At 34.1% G+C, this 23,667-nt stretch overlaps 1 protein-coding gene across 2 annotated transcripts in view; it reads left to right on the forward strand.

Moving 5' to 3' along the window:
* The window catches only part of LOC111518159 (arrestin homolog), a 472,237-nt gene that overhangs the window by 185,198 nt on the left and 263,372 nt on the right, over positions 1-23,667 (forward strand). For both annotated transcript variants that reach the window (XM_074172905.1, XM_074172906.1), the window contains one exon: positions 4,578-4,742. In XM_074172905.1, coding sequence (XP_074029006.1) covers positions 4,578-4,742 — 165 coding nt within the window. The remainder of the gene's footprint in view (positions 1-4,577; positions 4,743-23,667) is intronic.

Consider the following 23,667-nt stretch of genomic DNA (forward strand, 5'->3'; position numbering starts at 1 on the left):
TATTTAGAAATTGAATTTCTTTGTATATTGGGTATCTCTTATATAGGAGGCCTATATTTAGGAGGCCTAATAAGTTTCGAGGATCGAGTTCGGTAGTCGTGATAATCAGAATTGACAGAAAAGTTATGATAATTACTCTTCGCATATAAAATGCATTTGTAGATGTAAATAGAGTAACTGTGAGAATTCCATGTTCTTTGAAATGATTACGACATAATTCTCTATAGTCTATGTTGAACATTAATTATATAATCCTCTTCTGAGAAACGAAAACCCTGGATGTTCACACTGCACCATACTGAAGAATAATGTAAATGTGGCATTAAACGACAGCATAGTAAATGCTGATCAACTGCTAATGTATAGCGACACACGTGTCGTGGTTTTTGTAAAACCTTTCATAGTGAAAATCATACAATAAACGATATCAATGACTTTTAATATGAATTTTCATCAAGTATTGGCCAGATCCATTCAATTATTTACATTGCTGTTCCATCCCATATTATTGTCCACAAAAAATATTCTACTATTCTCAGATGTTGCATCTCTGGTGAAAAAGTGCATAGAAACTGTTTTAGCATTCAAGTGGTGAACTCCTTTGCCAGTATGCTCATTTTTGCAATAAACTCTTCATATAGGCAATATAGTAATCGATATATCTCCGAAAATACGGTATTATCTATTGAATGTTTCCTGAAATTCTCTACCAGATGAGTGTTATACATTTTTAGAGAAAAATTGATTCCAAAATCATATTTTATGAAATTTTTAACGAATTTTTCTAATAGAAAAATTGAAATAGGCTCATTTCAAACTATTAGAGATAGTTTTCAACGGAGTTATAAAACCGCACTTCTGTGATTAAAACTGAGTGTGACTGATATCGATTCTGGAAGATTCCTCATGATGAATCAGGATGATCAATCAATTAGACTAATATTTGTTTCAGCTCAATATTGATCTATTATAAAAGAAACAAAATATAATAAAATAGTACATTCTGATAGATTACCTTCATTCTATTGTTACTTTTTAACTGTGGGTTCTTGTTTGACAGTCAGTCAAACAGAAATAGAAATCAATTTTTACAGTTCAATAATTGCAAAACTTCAAACTGATTGTTTATTTTCAATGAAAAAGTTTTATTGAAATTACTGAGCATTGAAGTCTCAGAAATTGAATGGTCAAGTGACACAAATTGGGAAAAATATCATTGAAAAATGACACACTTTCCGCTTGATGTAAATTGTATACTTTCAACATGATTCGGTAAGGGGTGCTTTATATTTTCAGTGAATGTAATTCAAAAAGGAAAAGAAATATTCTTTGAATAGAATTGGATTGAATGTCGATCTTCGCATTTTTATTGGGACCAACATATTTACTTTGGTGATTGCTTCTTTCATGTGAGACATTTCTACAGAGTTTACTGCCAGGAAATGGACGTATTGTTGGGAGTTACGAGAGAGTTGTATAGAATCAATATTCTTAAAATTTTTAGATGTTCCGAAATCTGAATTTCGTAGAACCAGAACAAACCTATTGTGTGGTGATACATATGGCGAATATTCAAAACGTGAATGGCTGAAAGTGAAATATGTTATTCACAAAAAAATTATGTTTAAAATATATGTGCACATATCGTTGAACGAAAGTATATGAATGGAAATTCATAATAAGTATTTTAGACGAACTAGTCCTCATATTACGTATACTGTATAAAGGGTTTTTAATATTTCTGCGATCTTATTTTTATATTCAGTAGTTTATAGGTATAAACTATCGAAAGCGCTAGTCGCACCGCTTTGCTTTCATTGAATTCGCATTCCATGATGTCGGTTGTCAATGATTATTATTTTTCCTTTGAATATGTTTGATTCCATAAAAATTCATTTAAAATCTACTTCAGCACGTTTGATGCTCAAGAAAATTAATTATATGCTTCTTCTATTGTGGCACAAGTTGTTATCAACAACACTCATATAGAATACGTTTTTATCGTTTATCTTATTATTACACTGCCACGTAATGTTTCTGATTGTAATGAGAAACATCCAGATAGGATTTTCATAAAACAAACAGGTATAACTAATCTGAACTTAGCTTCTTTTCGGGTGAATTTTGTGGATGAAGTTGCAAAGGGTGCCAACTGCTTCTGCAGTATAGGCCTTTTGATCATAAGACGAGCGCAAGCGTAGCCGTCATATTGCCATGGCGGTAATTCAAAACATTCGTACTGTTTTAATCAACAATGGCTGGGCAAGGAATATTATCTCTACAAACGAATAAATTATTGGAAAAAACCATTGATGTTGCTTCACTTGTTTATAATTCAGTTGAGGCTCATAATTGTGAACAATTAAAAAGGTGGTTAAAACGTCATGGGCGTCCGCAAAAAGGAAAAAAAGTTGAGCTGATTGAGAGGTTAGGTATCTGCATTTGTTTACTATCTAAAAATTTTGATTATTTGACAAGGCTTTGGAAAATTTATAAAATAGTATGTGTTGGTTTTGAATGATTTGTATCGTGTATCACTTTTACATACTCCATAACAACACCGTTTTATTGTTCCTACAGATAAAATAATTATAATGGAGTATAAATTTTTTTTGACTTACTACTTAATTTTTTTTATACTTTTTTTACAATTAATAAACTTCAATTTATATTTTAATTTTTAAAACATGAGTTGCGGGCTCTTAAACATGGTTGTTTACAAAAAACAGTACGAAAAAGATGGCTGATACTGACGCATGCGCACAAAAAAATTGTCATGAAAAGGCCTATTGAGAGATACTGACGCCATAAAAGTCCGAATGTACTCACAACCTGCTTCTACATAGTAAAGGCAATGTCCACACAAATTGGTCAAGAGAGCTAACTAGCAATCATTTCCATTTTGTCAAATTCAAGCTGTACTTGTATGCATATACGTTTTTCTTGAAGATGAATTACCACGCTGAATGAATTAACACCAACGTTCCTGTCGAAGAAGCGCTTCAAATCATACAGAGAAAGCTATCCGAAGATGAGGATCTGGAAGATAGAACGAACTCACCTATAGACTATTCATGGAACTACTAGGATGCTGTGTATGGAACTGCTATTTACAACTGAAGGGCGAATTCTTTACGTAAATGAGGGACTGCCAATGGCATCGTCACTTTTACCAGTTATAGCCAACATATATATGGAGTGGTTTGAAACTCTGGCCATTGGAGAAGCCCACAAGAAGCTCCGAGCCTGGTTGAGATACGTTGACGACACCTTTATAATATGGATCTATAGGAATACACAACTGGACACCTTTCTGAAGCACATCAACAGCGTAAAACCTTCTATCACCTCCACAATAGACAAGAGAGTCCACAACAAATTGCCATTCTTGGACGTATTGGTGAAAAGGATCGACACTGAGTGGAAAACATTTGTATACCGAAAACCCACTCATACGGGAAAGTATCTGAATCACGAATCTAACCACCATCTATCTACCAAAAGGAGAATCATTAAGACTCTGTTAGACCGTGTTCTCTGGCTCTGTAATACGAAGGAAAGTATCGAGAAGAAACTAGGCATCATGATTACTCCAGTGGAACATACTCTGTTCAGAAGACAGCAGGAGCCTCGCAAGGAAGACAAGCCATTATAACCAGTGCTTGCACTTTCCTATATCAGAAGATTGTTGGAAAGGACAAGAAGAATTGGATTCAAGTACATCAGAACCTGCTTCAGATCCAGAAACACCATCCGTTGCAGCCTCACAAAAACCAGGCCACCAAACGCCGATTGTGATTCTAAGAATTGCATTTACCGGATACCCTGTGAGTGTGGCAAATCCTTTATCACTGAAAATGAGAGGCCATTAAGACATTAAGAGACCGCATTTTCGAGCACAATAGATGCACATAGCGAGAAGAAACCAGTAAATCGGAAATAGCAGAGCTCATCAAGATACTCCAAACTCAACAATATCGTAAAAAACTGTAATAGGCTATTCTTGACTGAAAACATAATTATCCAAGTCATCGACCATCTGTCAAAAATGTATTCTCGGAAAATTTTCGTCTTTGTCTCTCTATCTTCAAGGAAAGATATAACTGGAACCTTTGGCGTATAATAAATCCAAAGCAAATGCGTGCCAAGAAGAGTGTTCCAGTTCTGATGTTTGGGTGTAGTGCTTCTTTCAGCTCATATTCTTGTTTGTAGGAGATAAAAACAGAACCTTTTCAGAGACATGGTTTTTGCCATTGACAGTTTGAAAATGCTTACAAATCCTTATAAATGTGATATCACTTGCACTACATAAACTATTCAATTATTGAAAATGTATATTTATTTATTGTGGTTCGTTCATGGACACAAAGTCAATTTTGAATATTCATATATGTAATTACTCGTTTAAAAACCTCCATACAATCAATTGATACAATTCCTCCTAAACGGTTTTCTTAATTTTGAATGTCAATAAAATTCCAAAAGTTGATTTTTTTTTGACATTTATGAAACAATATGATATTTGAAGTTGCCAATGTTTGGAATCTGGAGAACCTGATCAGATTCTTTTCTTCCAGAGTCTTCAAGAAAGTCTCTCCAAATCAAAAACTCACCCTGTATTTGAGCTCTCGGGACTTGGTAGTATCGCCAAATGGAATCGATAGGTTGCAAGGCGTCCTTCTCGTCGATCCGGAGTTCGTAGAGGACAGAAAAGTGTACGGTCAGGTCACACTCACCTTCAGGTATGTAACGATCCCATTAATAGCTTGTAGCAGACACGTTCTGGGTAAATGGGCTGACAATATGAATAAAATATATCAAGGGATTCGGCGGAATGAGAACAAATTCTCAAACGATGATAAATAATGTTGAGGCTTCTGAAGGACGAAGACCTTCGTCGTACGAGTGCTTTAGTTGGTAATGGATGATGGTCCCTAATAACTGATAGATTGTTGTGGATGTGAACTGGTTCAAGATCATCCCAATTGACGGTATTTGCTCAATATACCTATAATGTGAAACTTGTACGGTGCTATACAAAGAGGTCAACTTTTGAAACTAGTTCCAGACAAACAAGGTGTTTCATTATCCCGTAATGTAAGCTCCGAGAAAAATAATTGTGATAAGGCTGTTTTTTCAAAGTTCTAAATTTTGTCTGGTAATATAACAGAAGAGAACACTAAAGGAGCGTAGGATGCTTTGTTCATAATTCATTGATGTTGTTTAACATTAATTTTTCCCCCTCTGATTCAAGATAACATGATTTTTCCAAATGGGAAATATCTCATGTATTGATTAATTAGTTATCGCATTCTACATGAAATCACGTATTTGAATATACCAATATATTATTTGTTGTTCCTATCAGTTCTTCAATGATTTGTGCTATCAAAATCATTTCTACTGAATGGAAGAATACGTGCCTGATATTCTGAATTTGAAACGAAAGAAAAGACAATAATCACCCTTTTGAAACATGTTCAAACTTTTTCTTCGAACTTTTTTGGGTTTTTTCACCTTTCACAATCTGGAAAAATATAAAAATTGTAATGAGGAACTTTACACAACTGAAAATCACCTAAGTTTACTTCGATAAGTGCTGTGTGAATTCAAAGTATTTTTCACAAAAAAATTGTTCTTTGTATCAGCAACTTTTCCTACATAATAATTTTGTCTATCAAAAAATGAGCAAAGAAATTATGGAAATACTTATCTTATTGCTTAAGGGACTGAAATTAGCTTCCGTCTTCAGAATAAGAAAAGAATATAAAGAACAGAAAACGATTCAAATGCAGATTCTAGCATCCGAAACGGTAAGTATCTGTATAATTTCTTAGCTCATTTTGACCGAAAAAATCATCAAATACGACAAGTTGCTGATGAATCACAAAAAAAACTTTGAATGCAATCGGTCATTCATTTTATTCAGATTGTGGAAGGTGAAGTAATCAAAGAGGTCGATTAAGAAATAAGTTTCTCTACAAAAATACGAGTTTCGTTCAGTATGTTGTCTTTATCATTCTCCATCGAGCTCGGATTCTATATTTTTTGATGATATCTTTGTTAATGATAAGCGTTGCATTGTTGTAGGAGATTCTAATTTAGATTTCTTGAATAACAGTTTTTATGTGAAAAAAATCAAATCTATGTTTTTGCAATATGGAATCGATCAACTAGTACTGGATCTTACCAGAATTACTAATAACAGTGAGACTCTAATTGATTATGTACTAACTAATAATAATTGTGCAAACTGTTTTGTCCATCCTACTCCTTGAATAAGTGACCATGCATTGATATACATTTGTCTCAAAAAAAAAACAAACGAAATGAAAGCACTTCTATCAAAAATTATAGAAACCTTAGTGAGCGAAATATGGATAAAATAAAACTAGATTTTATTTCATGTGATTGAGATTTGAATTCAACAGATGTTAGTGTCATATATTTCAATTTAGTCAATAACTGTCAATCAGATATCGATAACTGGTTTGACAACGAAATTCATAATAAAATAAAACAACGTGATCAGATATATAAGGATTTTATTAAAACTATTGGGGTGAACAGAAATTTCAAATGGAAAGAATTTAAGAAACAGAGAAATAAAGTAGTACATTCATTAAAAAAACACTTCTTCGATAGAGTAGATATGTATAAAAATAACTCTCAACTGATGAGGAAAACATTAAAAAAGCTTATGAACATGAATTGCCAAAACTTTTCGAGCTATATAGAATTGAACTTAACAAACCAGATTTATATTGTTAATAATAAAACTGAAATAGTAAACGAATTTAACTACTACTTCATAACTAGTATTCAGCAAATTGTTGATAGTATTGATAATGTTCAAGATTGGAAATTCAATGAATATAATCTATATCCTGATTTTTTCAAGTTTCACATATTAACAATGGATAAATTACGTCTATTTGTTAACTCCTTAGACAACAAAAACAATGTTCATGGGATCTTAAATTCCAAAATGCTCAAAGTCATTTTGGAAACATGTGGACATACACTTTTAAACTCTGTAAATACTTCTCTTCAAACTTCTAAAATTCCAAATCCTTTAAAAGTTAGTACTATAGTTCCCATTCAAAAGGTACGCAATACAATCAAGGCTAGTAAATGTAGACCTATAAATACATTACCACCAATAGAAAAAATTCTTGAACTAGCTGTTCATAAGTAGGTACTTGATCATGTTGAAAAAAATGAAATTTTAATGAATAATCAATCTGGATTTCGTAAAAAATATTCATGTGAATCCGCATTACAACTCACTTTATCTAAATTGAAAAAAAGTTGATAACAATGAATTTGTAGTAGCTGTTTTTCTTGATCTGAAGAGGGCTTTTGAAACAATTGATCGTAATATTCTTCTAATGAAATTGAGTGGTTATGGCATTGATGGTGATGGTTATCTGACTATTTATCCCATAGAAAGCAAAAAGTCAGAGTTCAAGATAATATCTCACAGGAATTGGATATACATATAAGTGTGCCTCGAAGTACCGTTTTAGGATCTCTGTTTTTTATCTTATACTCAAATGACATAAACTTGTTTATAAATGTTGGTTTTATAAATTTATTGGCATGCTACGATGAATCTATTGATAAAATGAATGCCGCATTAAAAGATGTAAATTCGTACCTCATGGCAAATGAATTAAAACTGAATAAAATGTGAAAACTGAAGGAATGATTTATTACAACAAAATATAAATGGAACAGCCTTGATTTACATGAAATAAATCTACGAATCGATAATGAAAACATTGAAATTGTGTCATGTATCAAATATCTTGGATTCCAGTTAGATAATTTATTACTTTTCGGCAATCATCTTGATTATATATGTAAAAAAATTACTGAAAAACTATATTTCTTTGCAAACATTTCTGGTTATTCATCCACTCAGTCTAAAATTACTGTGTACAATGCGATTATCCAACCACATTTTGATTACTGTGCTTCTATTATTTTCTTGTTTAATCAAACATCTCAATTACAAAAACTGCAAAATCGCGGTATGTGAATTGTTCTAAAAGTGAATAGATCCACTGAAATCGGAATTATGTTACATATTTTGCGGTGGCTACCAGTTTCTGTACGGTTGTATTACTCAACTATGACATTTATATATAAAATTCTGAATAACTTATTACCTTCATATTACTCTGAATTTGTTAGTCTAAACTCAGAAGTGCACAAATATGCCACAAAAAATCATACTAATTTCCATTTATCCAGAACAAATAAGAGAAGTGCCATGAATTCTTTATTTTTCAAAGGGTTTGATGCATACAATAAATTACCAAATGAAATTAAATCTAGTCCATCATTAAGTATTTTTAAAAACAGTTATTGAAATCCATCCATAATGCTAGATAGATTAATACTTGGTAAGATAATATTAATGAATATAGTATTTGTATGTTATTATCTGCTTTTTATCATTGTATTGGCACTGCACCTCTATTGCAATGTACTTTTAATAGCAACCTATGTCGTTATTTGTCAAACTGAAAATTTTTATTTTCAATTTTGAACTATATCTACATTTTGAGTTTTTTTATATAATTATTTTCAATTTCTATGTTAGTAATATGTTTTATATAATATTGTGTATTAGGATTACCTTTAACCTATCAATAAATATATTCTTCTTCTATATTTCACGCTCTTCCAAACAGTTGTTTCTAATAACAAAATGTCTTTATTCACCTAATTTAACAACATAGAGAAACAATATACAAAAAAATATTGAAGTGAATAGACCGAGTGTCAGCAAAGCTGTTTTTAAACTCAAATTACTGGGATTTTTGTTTTTTTGTGATCTATTGGTTCAACAAAGAGTAGTTTAACAAATTTTTATCGTATCTAAATTCTGAAGTCACAATGAAGTGGAAACCGAAACAACGATTGTCTACTTGAATATTTCAGTAAACAGATAGGAAGACGTGGGACATAGATTCATAGAGAATTCTTATCATTATATAATATTATTATAAAACCACACCGATATCATCATCTGAAAAGTGACTTCTCCATTTCTATGTTAAAAATGTTAAGGGCTGGATCTGGAAATGTTAAACCATATTTAAACCAACGAAAACTATCATAGAGGGTCTACGTTGAGCCAGAAAACCTTCAGCAACACCAGGGTATACCGGATCTCTTGAAGCTGTGGGTAGATTTTCATAGTAGCAATAAAAAACAATCCGAAAACCCGGCTTTCTGAACACAAGAGAAATTGTTGCCTCGAGCAAACTGACAAATCAGCTGTAGCCGAATATGCACATAAAGTAGACACTCACGTTATCTCATTCAAGTACATGTTCTGGAAATACGCAGAGTTACAATTGAAAAGTTTATAGGGAAGGGCTACAGACAATTTTAGTTGAAAGGAAGATGAAATTAACATAAATGAAATCAGGCCATTCAATTCAATCAATAGACGTGAAGCTACGCCTACCATCGGTGGAATGAAACCGGGAACCCAGAATCTGAACAATGAAGAATGTGCTGTAAAAACAACTAGAGCACTTCGTCCGTTGCCTTCGAGACCATTTACCGCAGTTGTAGATGAAACGACAATTATTTCTGACTACAAACCTCATATTTTCTGAATATCATCAAGCAGTTTTTTTTTCATGCGGTACAAATGTGTAAGTAGAATTCGTCTAAATGCTTCACAAATTCCTATTTTCATGTCGTCTCGTTTAGTAGCAGAATATGTGATGGAAATGGCCGATACTTGATAGACATCCTTCACTTCTTCAAGTGTGTTTTGCGGTTTTGTAAACTGTCGAGTGAAAATCTCACAATAAAAGGTGGGACAGTAGCCTGGTGTGTTGACGTGGGTGATGTGCTTCACTCAGTCAATCGGCCGCTGTGTGAACCGGTGGTTCAAACCGCGAGGTCGGACAATCGATTTTCACTTTCTATTGTTCATTTCGTTAGTCCTTAGCCGTCACATGTTTCGACTTTTGAGTAGTTCGTAGGGGAGCGACAGCAGGTTAACGGAATAGTATATTATGCAACGATCATGTAATGATGGTTATTAAGACACGAGCATTAACCGGGATACGAAACGAGCCGAAGGCGAGTTTTGTATGGTATATGCGAGTGTATGAATAACCTATTTTTTCTAAACCCGATAAATAATGAAAAACTATAAATATTATATTTGTATTGAACACATTTACAGTAATTAACTCATATTTTTTTTAAAAAACACAAACTTAATGGTATTATCATGGATACATGAAAACTATAAAGATTCTAATTATATTTATATTGAATATAACAACTGTAATTAATCTGATCTTTTAAAAATATTGGAGTCGATGGTATTCCTTCTATATCGCTGTTTTCGGACATTTTGATAATATAGGTAGGTAATATGAAAACTGATTTTGACAAATAAAGCAATTAGTTACTTAGGTTAGAATCTAGGACAAACAAAGGAACAGGATTCTTGATTGAAAAATTATGGGTTTCTATTGGTTGATAATCTGTATCGTTATGAAAAATCTGTATCATAATGGATATTATTATGAAACGGATTATGGTCATATAAGTGTATTGTTAGAGTACGGGTGTAGAAAAAAACATATTTCAACAGATTCAGCAGAAAAGTGTTACTGTAATTGAAGGGGGTATATTTTTAGGAGAGATTGATTTCTGGGAAACAAGGTTGTGGCTTTCTACTTTTCCATTTCGAAACAAAAAATGTGGAAATCTTTCGAGGAAGGGAAAAACGCATCAATTTCAAAAAATCAACCCTAAACAAAGAAGTGTAGTATTTTCAGTTACTTCTTTGCATGACCTACACATGGTTATATAGAGTATGTGGGAAATCTCCACATTTTTTTGTATAAAGGTGTCTTTCCCAAAGTGTTACTTGTTCGATGTTCGATGAAGCACCAATTATACTGTTTTCCAAAGATGACAAATTACTCTTCATTTACTCTACTCATTTACATACTTTAACAATTACTCTACATTTGCATAATTTAGTTTTGGAAAAAAATCACACGATAGTCTGTCAGCAACTTCGGTTTTTACTGTTTGGTGTAAAATTTCAGAAAAATGACCATAATTACTGCTTTACTTTTGTACTCTTATATCCGGAAATGTATTTTATGGAAGATGGTTGAGTCTAATTATTACATACCGTTTCTTAGGTTTTCAATTTTGAATATCAACCATACGTGGACTGTTGAAAAAATAAAGTGAATATTCAAATTTCGCGGGGTCCGTACATTCGATTAGCTATTTTTTCATTTTCTCATGTTGGTACACTTGTTTTGAATATATGTTCACACTTTCAGCTGTTTAGCATGTTAAGTTTGTTGGTGAGAGGTATAAAAGTTAGAAGTATTTTACGTGTTCGACGATTTTCAGCTAACGAAAAAAATGGATCAAAGAATTTGCATCAAATTTTGTGTAAAAGATGGAATTGAGTGCTCAAAAACACTAGAGACATTGACAGCAGCATACGGTGATTGTACTTCGGGTTAGAAAAATATCTACAAGTGGTACAAGGACAGAAGGTCAAGAGGATGTAGATGACGATGCTCGACCTGGGCCCCCAGCACGCCAACAACCGATGAAAATGTTAACAAAGTGGAAAAAATTGAGAATCGTCCAATCACTATTAGAGAAGTTGCTGAGAATATCGGCATATCGGTTGGCTCATGTCACGCAATTTTTTTTGTAAATTCTTGGCATGAAGCGTGTGGCAACGAAGTTCATTTCAAAATTGCTGAATTTTGACCAAAAACTCCGTCGCCTGAGCAACGCTCAGGAATTGTCGAATGATTCAGATTTGCTCGGAAATGTCTGAAAATAACTGGTGTCGATTTGTGGGTATATGGTTATGATATCTTCCTCCTAATGGAAGAACCCAGGAGAGCCAAGACCAAAAAAGCAATAAGACAAATTATTTTGAAGCAATACGAAAAAAACATATGGTCTTGCGGAAAAAAAATTCATGGCTTTATGTTCTCGTCATAATTTTTTAGTCAAAAACAACACCGTAGTCAGGCATCAGCCATCGTATTCATCAGATATGGCTCCTGCGATTTTTTCTTTTTTCAAAATTGAAGAGAAACGAATTGGAAATTGATGAACGAATAAATACTTTTTGGTAAAAATAAAAATTCAGCTTATTTTTGAACAGACAGCGTATATTCTTTAATTTTGTGAAATTAATTTGAAAAACACAAATACTTGTTGAGAATCAGGAATTTTTCAGGAAATTCCATGTAGAATATGAAAACTATAGGGTTGTTACAATAACAAAAACGCATGAACTCAAATCGATGTCAAATTGAAAAAAAAATTTGAAACAACCTGTATAAAAATAAATGAAAGTCAGAGTATTATCCACTACTTTAGTATTCTCTATTCACTGAACAAAATTCAGATCTTTGAAGCAACACTTCAACTACAGTTATTTCAACTATCTAGAGCCTGCATTATTTCCCAATAAAAAAAATTTACATTGGCAAATAATGATTCAGACAAATCTATGCTGGGTAGATAATAAAGAGGTAATTTCAATCACAGTCGAATGAAGAAAAATGCAATACTATGTGCGCCGGTGTACCTCAGAGTGTTACTTGATATCACTGTGGTATCATTGAAAGTATGTCAAATATCACCTTTGAAAATGATATCATTTGACGATGTTGATGAAATCAAAAACTTTGGATAACATATTTCATGATAACAATCTCTATCAAGCGTAACTACATGAAACTCTTCCATGATGATATCCTCGCGGTTTTCACGAATACAGTTTCGTGCATGGGCTCTATTGGATGAGAAAATAGGTAACCTAAATATTTTCTTGTCTAGTCAGAACTACTTGTAGAACACAGCAGATGCTACCCGGAACTGGCTGTCGAGGGAGCAGAATCATATCTTTCCAAAAGTTTTTTCTCTTCTTCGAAGGAGAATTTTGGCTCAGAAGCCAAAAAGTTTCAGATCCGGTACATGTCAGATATGTGAAATTCTGTATTATATTATTCCACTATTTTTGATGTGGGTGTACATATATCCTGGGCAATTTAACAATAAATATCTGGGGGATGTTGCAGAAATGATGACATATTTTTATACTTTCAATTTACCACGGTTTACGAGTATATGACGAAGGTGCCGATGATTTGAATATTTGCCGAAGGCACCATTCATTAGAATTATATCTTGTTGAGCTATTGCCGACAAAAAATACTCATTGCCAATTTGATTCGCTTGAATTGAATAATATTTGTAAAATCATCTCATTCGATTGTAATTTAACATACAGGATGGCCCGTTAGTGTGAGAAAGTACAGTATCTCGCCTTATAATGCGGATTATGATAAAATGTTTCAGATAAAAGTTATGTGGATTACTGTGTTGCCTAATTTCAAAAATATTTTGGAATAAACAAAGCTTTACTTTAAAGCGGAGCAATATCTACCAATCATCATTTTTTTCAAATGGACCCTCCTGTAAAAATTTTCACCGTTGAACTGAGCAAATGTGCGTGTTTATCACTTCAATACTAACAAAATTTTAGAACTAACTGTTGTCCATATGTCATGCTCCGTACAAAACGCTCACCCAATTATATCTACAGTGATAAAATAATACTGAATGGTTGCTTGTTAACTGGTTCATGGTACGCTAATAAATACATCATGCGCATCAAGTGGTGGTTCTCGTGTGCCTCCCCCTCATGCCTCATCCCGGGTTGAATGCTGAGTGCCTTAGGATAGAATCTTCCTTACACGGTTTCTTTGTAGAGAACATCCTTCCTTCCACCCCTGCTCATCCAGGAGCGGTTCCCAACCTACTGATAGGCACTTCAGCAAGATTGACCTACTACTGTCGAAAGCCAGTCTTTAGGTGCTTTTGCTTTCTAATCTAGTATTTTATTGAATCGAGACTTTTTATTTTGCGATAAAGAAATATTTCATAAAAAGTGGGTTTGTAAATAGATATACTTTCCATTTTCATTCAACAGATAACCCCCATTTCTTTCGAACCACCAGTCAGACAAAGTAGTCTCTAAATATATGTGGCGGCATAATTGAAAATTTCATCGTTGAGTCATATTTCTTCGAGGGAAGAGTTAATGACTTGACTTACCTCAATTTTTTGGAAAACTAGTAATCATTTTTCCATTCGAATCAAACGAAGAATCTGGTTTTCCATGACGTTGCAGCTGTTCACCACACGGTTCCTGTTGATACATATTTGGACACTGCATTTCCCGGAAGATGGATCGATAGAGGAGGCCCTTCCAAGTGGCCACCTCGCTCACCAGATTTGACAAAAATTGTTTTTGGGACTATGTTAAAGATCAAGTTTATAGAACACCCCCATCTACAAAGGAGGATATGACGTATTTCAAAATATCACAGACAGCATGTTGAGGCGAGTTAATGAAGAATTTAAAAACCAAATACATTGTTGTTTGGCAGTGGTCGGTGGTCACTTTAAGCAGATGTTTTAAATTTCTAATATTTTTTTTGTAATCTTTCAACTTGTGCGAGCCAATGATTAACGAGGTATTTATTACGTTTTGACATGTGATTTCTAGCACTTTCTGGCTACTTGGTCCCAACAGTAACTGATTGTCAAAATCCTAGCTGGACTATACGTAAATAGAAAAACAATTTTTGACAAATTGAAAATTGAATTGTAAATTTGTCGAAAAGTGTCAGTTTTAGAAACCATTTCATTTATCCATATTTGTAGGGATGAAATAGTTCTAAAAATGGTGACATAACATATTGGTGTTCCATACAAAAAAATCAAGTTTTTATTAGTCGAAGTTTGTCAAGTTCTCTCGAGATGTTCTGCGAAAAAGTTATCACCTAGAAATAACTGAAACTGAAACTAGTTCTAGTTTCAGTTACTTTCTGATTATTTTCACTTGGTTAGGTGAAAGCGCATTGAGAGAAAGTGTTTGAGCTCAGCCCCAGAAAAGGTCATATTATTTTTAAAAACTTCATTTTTAATTTTTTTTCAATAATAAAACATGACCTGGTAATCAAGCCTTATAATCGTCAAATGCAAAATTACTACGGCATTATCCTTATGTAACGTGTTGCATTATTTCAATAATTGACTTCCACTTTTGAGCTCACAGAGAGTCGTTTTAATATTCCTGAATATCGATAATATTCTAGTAAATTGATATTTTGTTTGATGAATGAGTCAGTAGTTTTATATATTCCTTGATAATTTTTTCTTACGTGAATTGAAATAATTGCAGAAGTTTATTTGTGTTCTTTACGCTGATGCTGCTGCAAGAACGACTAGAGTATATCATCCATTGCCTCATCGTCTTTGTTGATATCTGCCGCAGTCGTAGATAAAACGTCAGACATAACAATCTGCATACTACGACCGAAAACCCGGAAAATAGCCCTGACATAATAAAGTTCAGCTTTATTCCTTGTATATTCAACATATATCCGCCATGTCTAATCATTACAATGTTGAACAAAACCAATTGTTTTTACCACCATATCATTTCACAAATTACTTTTGAATGATTTTAAGAAAATAGAAATTATTCAAGATATTTATTTTGCCTAAATTGATTCAAGTATGTGATCATATTTGGGTAATCTTTGATCCACATATTTTCCATATTATTCTTATTGGGCAAGTCTTGTTGGGTAACCTATTTGTGTAAATAACAATGAACACATGAAAAAACTTAATCCGTGAACTTGCGATATTTATAGACTTTTGAAACGGGAAATTGGCATTTTGTGAAAAGTTTGCAGCGGCCACATTTAGAAGCAGTAAAATTAAATATTAGGCGAAATATCTTCCACCAAGATATTTATTCCGATGGGGAATTTTATGACTCCTGCTGAATATTTTTCTTCCAAATAAATTCGCGGTATATGTTCGGTAATAATTTCTATCCATCATATTTATTTTCACGATCCCTAACACAAATCAACTCGGAATGTCCTTTTATGAATAACTAAATGTGTTTTTCCTCCAACCAGCTGTCGTCCCGCTACAAACAGAAAGATCTTTTTTTTTAGTAAAGACATGCCCGAAGAAGCCATTGTATGGCGAAACACGTGTTGCGTTTTCATAAAACTGTTTTGTGAAAATGTTATAATATAATGTTTTTTGAAAACCAGACTCCGTTTCTCCAACAATATATGTATTTTCTCCTCTGAAAGAAACCTAATATGGAAATAAGTTTTTCCATTACATTGTATTCAGGAGTATTCTTGATTATCAATATTGACTTACTTGGAATTGTTGTTTCCTATAGCCCATGTGCTTTTTCTGTTCTCAAACTTCAAGGTTACACTTGTTTTGCCGCCATGTGGCAAAAATGGAGAGAACGGTCATTTTTGGATCACTATGTATATTCAGATCACATGATTCTGGCTCTTTACGAAACATTCTTTTTTTGCCTCCAATGGTTTTGGTTTTTTTTTCTAGATCCAGCAGCAAACACGAAGTTCAAATTATTAATGCAGAATTACTGGCTTGTTCTCAACCTTGAGAAATTTAACTTTATGGGCTACTACTGACTACTAAAGAACTGATGTATTGTTTTATGACACAATATCATGCTAAAATAATAATAACAGTGATTGTTTCCACAAACATTTTTGTACTGGGTACAATTTTGAGTTTCGTACGCTACTTATCTACGCATTGCTCTCCACAAAAATTTTTGAATTTGCATGTTATCAGCCTGATGATGAATCGTACATTCATAATGATAATTATGAACTTGATAATTTTTGTTGGAAACTACAGTTTCGTAATGATCAAGGCTGCCACACTGCCCAAAAATATTCTGATAGAATGTTTGTTACATTCATTAAAACTAAATTATTTCAGCTTATTACTTAAAATAGTTCATTCTGAAATATCAAAAGCTCTGCTAAGATCTAATGAGACTGGACAAGTATTATTTTCACCGGTTGTATAGAAAATGTCAACAATTGTTGGAAGAAGAGGGAATGTTGTGCTATTTTGAGAATGGAAACCAGAATAAACGCAAGTTATTTTAGTGTTGGTGTATTTTTTTGTTGGGTTTCAGTCATATTATTCTCAAATCGAAGTCATACTCTATAATAAACAAGTAGAAAACGTCCTCACTGTTACTCTCAAACCTTCAACCATGACTTAAAAAAAATTGAGGCACTCTATATTTGTTGAAGAGCTGATAATGATATGTCATATATACTCATTTTTTCCTAATAAATCATAGTCATCAGATGTATTGAGTTATAGGTACTTTCATATTACAATGTTTTGACAAAATATAAATAAAATCACGAACATTATCTGAATAATAAATTGTCAAATTATTTTTGGAACTCTACCTGTCGCTTTACAAGGAATCGATAGTTTCTTCAAAATATTCCTGTAAAAACAAATAAATGAAAGACAAATTTGTACTCCAGAAAAATGGTAGAGCATAACTCACTATTACTACCCCCAAGTTGTTAAATATATCAATATTATAATTTAATATTTCTCTTGAATTTGCCCATACTAGATCATGAATATTAAGAACTTCCTAACAAAGATCATCGTAAAATGAATATCCGAAGTAATTCCCTCTGATGATTATGAAGAGTACGAGGCTAACAACATTCAAATGGAACAGACGACAGCTGAATCCACTCGATATTTGAATATTCAAGATGAAAGGAAATATCTAGAGGGCCCTTTCTTTTCATTACTCATTGTCAGTGAAGGTTATTCATTTCGAACAATCGAAATTTCCGAGGCTTAATTCTTAATAGGTATTTGATATTGACATATTTTCAGTTCAATTTTTTAAAGTGGAAAATTTCAATTAATTCACAACTGATTTTTTTAAATGTCTACGTTTAACAACCAAAACGGGATGGAATGTTGACTATTCTTTCATTAGATATCTTGCCGATGTAACTAATATAGCCCAAACTATTCAACATTCATTTTTTCATATGAATGAAAAATCATATTTTTCAAATGTCGTTTAAAATTTACATTCAAAACCTTCACACTTGTGAAGAAGGTGCTTTTTCAGAAGACTGAATCGTTTCTTATAGTCCAGGATACGTCAACATAAAAATGTTTGTACTTTTTGTAATAAAAGATGAGTGATGTATACTGCTCAGTATCTAAATACTACAATGAAAATACCCGAGAAGTTGATTATCAATATTTGACTCATGAAAAATAGTGACTAGTTTTTGGGAAAGAAAGTTTGTGGCTTTCTACTATTCCATCTTGTCACAAAAAATCTTCCAAAGAAAGGAAGGAAGTAATCAATTTTAATATAAATTACTTCTTTGCATGATCTACACACCCATGTATGGAATTTTTTTTAAAATTAATTGCTTCCTTCCTTTCTTTCTTTGGAAGATTACCAAATCTTTTTGTGTCAAGATGGAGTAGAAAGCCCAGGAAAAAGTTAATTCGGAGGTAGGGATATAGCTCTTGTGCTCATTTAATCTAAGAGCTATTTCTATAAAAATAATTTTGTTGGCAGTTTTGATTGAATTTGTTGTAGTCAACATTGAATTTTTCAAATTTTTGAAACTGAAGATTGGAATTATGTGGTTGGAGAAATCATGGTGAGCAGTATAGTCATTTTTTCAGAAGGTATTATCAGTATTTCAGTGAGTCTAGCAAGAATATTACGTAGAAGAAAATGTTCACATTACTAAATTCAGCAGAGCAGAAGTATTCATTTCGAAAAAAATAGCAGACGTAAAACAAACAATTCTGACGAAATTGAACTGTTTGCTAATATAAACAGTAAACAATCATCTGGGAATCATTATAAGTAAATGTAATATCTGTATCTATAGAGTAGGGAGGATTAGTGTGGGCCCACAGCACTTAGGCCACATGTGACCCATTGTACATCCTCCCGAAGAGTTGTCCTCTTAGCTCATCGTCCATCCTGTCTTTTCCAGGAAAGTGGCCAGGTCACTGGGATACATCTCCTTTATATCGGCAGGTGTAGGCCAAGCCTAGCCGAACACATACTCTCTTTTTAACAATAACTCCGGACACTCACGTAGGACATGCCTGGCAGTTTCATCTTCTTATTCACACATTCTGCATAGAGGTGTGTCCACTAGCCCCATATTATGGATGTGTTTCCTTAGTTGACTGTTAAGCGTATATTTTTCCTGGCCATCGCCAGGTATTTCTTCGGCGCCAGCTTCCCAGGATCGCCCAGGGTGATCCTGGCAAGATTGCATCCTTTGATTCCATACCATCTCTTTAGGGGTTGAGCATGGGTGTGACATTTGACTAGTTCCGCAATTGTCGAAGTCGAAGTGTAATATACTTTGATTGACTAGAGCGTTATTTAACTATATTTGGTTTGTGTCGAAGCTATTTTTCGGGTTTGTTAGCGTCGTCTGCTGGTTTTCAAATCTGACGTTTCGTCCACTACTGCGGTGAACATTATCAAAGGCGATGAGGTAACGGACGCAGTGTTCTCCTTATTCTCCCAGCATATAATAACCAAATGCCAGCATATAGTAGCAAATAGTACATGATACCAGCATATAATACCAAGGGCCACCAAATAGTAGCAAGTAGTATATGTTGATAGGACGAGAACAATGCGTCTGTTACCTGATCAACTTTTATAATATCCACCGTAGTCGTGGAGGAAACATCAGGCTCAAAAACCTTTAAATCACGGTCAACAAACACAAAAAATAGCTATGACATAGTTATCTACGGCCGTGAAAGTTCAAATTCTTCGATAATGCTTGTCTGCCATTTTTGACACTACTGTCTGACTACTTTCGGCTCGTATAAGTTTCATTCTTGTTTCGAAACGATCATGTATGGCGGAAAACATTCACTACGACTGTGTTATTATCATATCAGACGGCGCTGTTTTGACCTACGAGATCCAATCAGTGGTGCTAGGCTGAACCGTTGAACTGTTCCAAAAGGGGATGACATCTACGCTTACAAAGACGCCATCTATGGGATCGACAGAAGACTCAATCTTTAAATATGAAAATGAACGTGGCACCCGAAGGCGATTGGTTGCATAGCCAAGCTTCAACATATTCACACATATCTTTGATATTCGAGGATCGAGATATCATTGATGGAATTTGGTGGGCCGAAACAGCGCTGTCTTGTGTTGGATCGCAAGTTCATCTAGCTATCTAGCAGTGAAAGACAGAAGATGAACGAGGCTCTTTGGGGATCCTTGTTTGATCCCATAGATGAAGTCTTTGTAAGGGTAGATGTAATCGCCCTTAGGAACAGTTCAGTGGTTCAACCCATCAGCACTACTGATGACAGGTGGGTCGATACAGCGCTGTCTGGTATTGGATTACAAGTACATCTAGCTGCCTTGCAGTGAAAGACGAATCCCGTTCGGCGGTAGATGTCGAAGTTTGGGTTTGCAATTAATCGCCTTGGGAAACCTTGTTCATCTTTGATATTCGAGAATTGAGTCTTCTGTCAGTCTCATAGATGGCGTTGCCTTTACTTTCTGGTATTATTCTTTGGTCATCCATTACAAAGAGAAAAAATTAGAATCAACAATTTTTCAATTTCAATTCAATAATATTTGATCGAAATACAAATTTTGAATTATTGAATACGGAATACCAACTCAACAATACTCAATTCGAAAGGGCATCGTTGATAGATAGATCTCTATTTGACAACTTTATAATGTGAAATACATTTGTAGTAGATGGATTACTGTACTTGAACATGGGTAAAGAAAATATGCAATCAGCAGATCTGAATTAAAATGCGTGAAGACGTCATAAAATTCTTGAAAATAAAAACACTAGAACTTTAAAAGGTTGAACATTAACGGAATTAAAACATTGAATTATGAGAACATTTTTCAAACATTTTTCAATTTATTTATAATTGAGGATTTTATTCCCATTGGCACTTTGTAATATATGTTGACATTCAGTGAGTTTTGTTTTTTGTTGAGGTAGAGAAAGTTTCAGTTGTCCGGAATACCTTGTGGTATGATTATGAAATGAAATGAGAAACTTACAGTAACCTTGTGAATCTCCACTGTAATTTGATAAATACATATACAGAGTTAGGATAGTATTCTGTATCTTATGAAGAACGACTGAAAATGAAGACCATAGTCGACACGATAAAGGATTCTTAGTGCGTTTTCTTCAATAGGAAAAACCCTTAAGAGATGTGCCATAGTTCAAGACCATGTCAAGACCAAGTCATAGTTCACATAGTTTGACAATGTCTTGAACGGAGAACATTTCCTTGTCAAATGTATATATTTCCTTTGATGTCATCGGCATCTACTTCTTTGGTCAATAGCTCCGTGTCCTAGGCAGGCAATGTTAATAACTTCTCAAGCCACCTAGAGAGCATCATAGCACTTCTCTCGAGAAAAATATCTGGTCGAGGTTGGGATCCATTTCACGACAGTCCGGTCGCACTATACCACTGCGCCAATTTACTGCTTCTAATGTATGATTTTCTCCAGTTCCAAAGACCTGGATAGTTATCTCTAGTTTTTTCAATAGTCTACCTAATGACCAAACAAATCAACTGGTTCACACCCAGTCCCAGTAAAATGTAGATACTTATAAATTCAATCTGATTCACAAATTTGCCTCTAATTGAGTTTATCACTGATTACTGAATATGTTCATCCTTTACCACAATACAATATTTTGCAAACAGTGAGTTAACTTGTTTGCAGTACATATCTCAAATTCAACTCAAACTGTTTCTTAATGAGCAGAAAATGGTAACCTTCCTTTCGCAAGCTGATGAAAGCAAGGCTCACATTACTGTTCATTATCTGAATTGAATTTTGGTTCTTACAAATCACACAATATTCTAAACAGCAATTACGAATTGAAACGATATTGAGATCACATATCTTGTTTAAAATTTCAAACAATGTATAAAATAAATCTAACATTTTTGAAAAAACTAATGCTATTAAGACCTAATTGTGTCGATGAATACGTAAAAGAACAAACTTCGGAAGTCCTCAAGAACATATTCGAAGTTGATAACCTTTTTTAATTATTATATTCTCCACATTGATCAAAATCAGAAACTTTTCAGAAAGGGAATGGCTTTCTGGCAAAAACATAACAATCTGCACTGACAGCAGACAATCCCTATTAGCCTTGAACACCCTGAGGTGGGTTAAAGGGCACGACAGGAGTAAAGGTAATCGCATTGCCGACTCTTTAGCCAAGGAAGCGGCTGGACTGAGAATTTTAGGACCCAGTGGCACCTACGGCCTGATGACTTCGACAATTGCGGAACTAGTCAAATGTTACACCCATGCTCAATCCTTAAAGAGATGGGATGGAATCAAAGGATGTCATCTTGCCAGGATCACCTTGGGCGACCCTGGGAAGCTGACGCCAAAGAAATATCTGGCGATGACCAGGAAAAATCTACGCTTAACAGTAGGATTTCTGACTGGCCACTGTCAACTAAGAAAACCCCTCCATAATATGGGGCTAGTGGACATACCTCTATGAAGGATGTGTGAACAGGAAGATGAGACTGTTAGGAATGTCCTATGCGAGTGCCCGGAGTTATCGTCAATAAGAGAGTGTGTGTTCGGCGAGTCTTGGCCTACACCTGCCGATATAAAGGAGATGTCTCCCATTGACCTGTCCACCTTCCTGGAAAGAACAGGATGGACGATGACCTAGGAGGACAACTCCTCGGGAGAATGTACAATGGGTCACATGTGGCCTAAGTGCTGTGGGCTCACACTCACGCTCCCTAATCTACAGATACAGATATTTCGAATATTTTCACTATCAACGCTGGTGTTCCCAGGGATCCATCTTGTCTCCAACCATTTTTTTATTGTATATCACTGACTTATTGGAAAAAGCCAAGAACCCAATATATTGCTTTGCTGACGACAGCACACTTGTCTTGTCATTACATTTGGATTCCAGTACATCGGCTGCGGATGCACAACTTCACCGGCAGCAGGAGGTTGTATATCTCAATGAGGATTGGGATGAAATTAACCAAGTTCAATTCAATGTCACAAATCGGTTTTCTTCAGAAAGATAAATGTTTCCGAACCAGATATAATAATGTCAGGTCAGACAATTCCGCTTCTGTTCTGAAACAGAAAACTGTACACACCTCAGCAACTTTAGATGCTTTATTAAATTAAAAGCTCACTTCAGACCTTCTTTGGAGTACTTTGATAGTCTGAAACCTCGAATAAAATTTGGAGATTTCTCTCTCTTCTATATATACTTTCACGGGAAGTGTTTAGGTGATTTGGCACATTTGATTCCACCAAGAGCGGTACATATCAGAAATACGCGACGGGTTGTGGCTGCTCATCGTTTTGAGGTTCAACTCAGCACACATCGGTTTTCCAAATGGATTTAATCTCCAGCGATTCAAACCCAATGTTTATCGCTACTTTCTCACACGCACCGGTTTGAGAGTGCCTTAAGGATTTTCCTGTAGTGATCGTGTTTTGTCCTTAAAAATGTTTGTCAAAAACAAAGTTTGACAACTTGATAAATCTCAGGAAATTTCTTTCTTTACAACATTATATATTAGGTTGTTTCAAAAGTTTTGTTCGTTTTTATTAGTCTACTTCAAACTGCAATATCCCAGTGAATA

This window comes from Leptinotarsa decemlineata, unplaced genomic scaffold (genome assembly GCF_025532065.1).
Source record: "Leptinotarsa decemlineata unplaced genomic scaffold, Ldec_3_MD MMD2_tig00000199_RagTag_RagTag, whole genome shotgun sequence".
Lineage (NCBI taxonomy): Eukaryota > Metazoa > Arthropoda > Insecta > Coleoptera > Chrysomelidae > Leptinotarsa > Leptinotarsa decemlineata.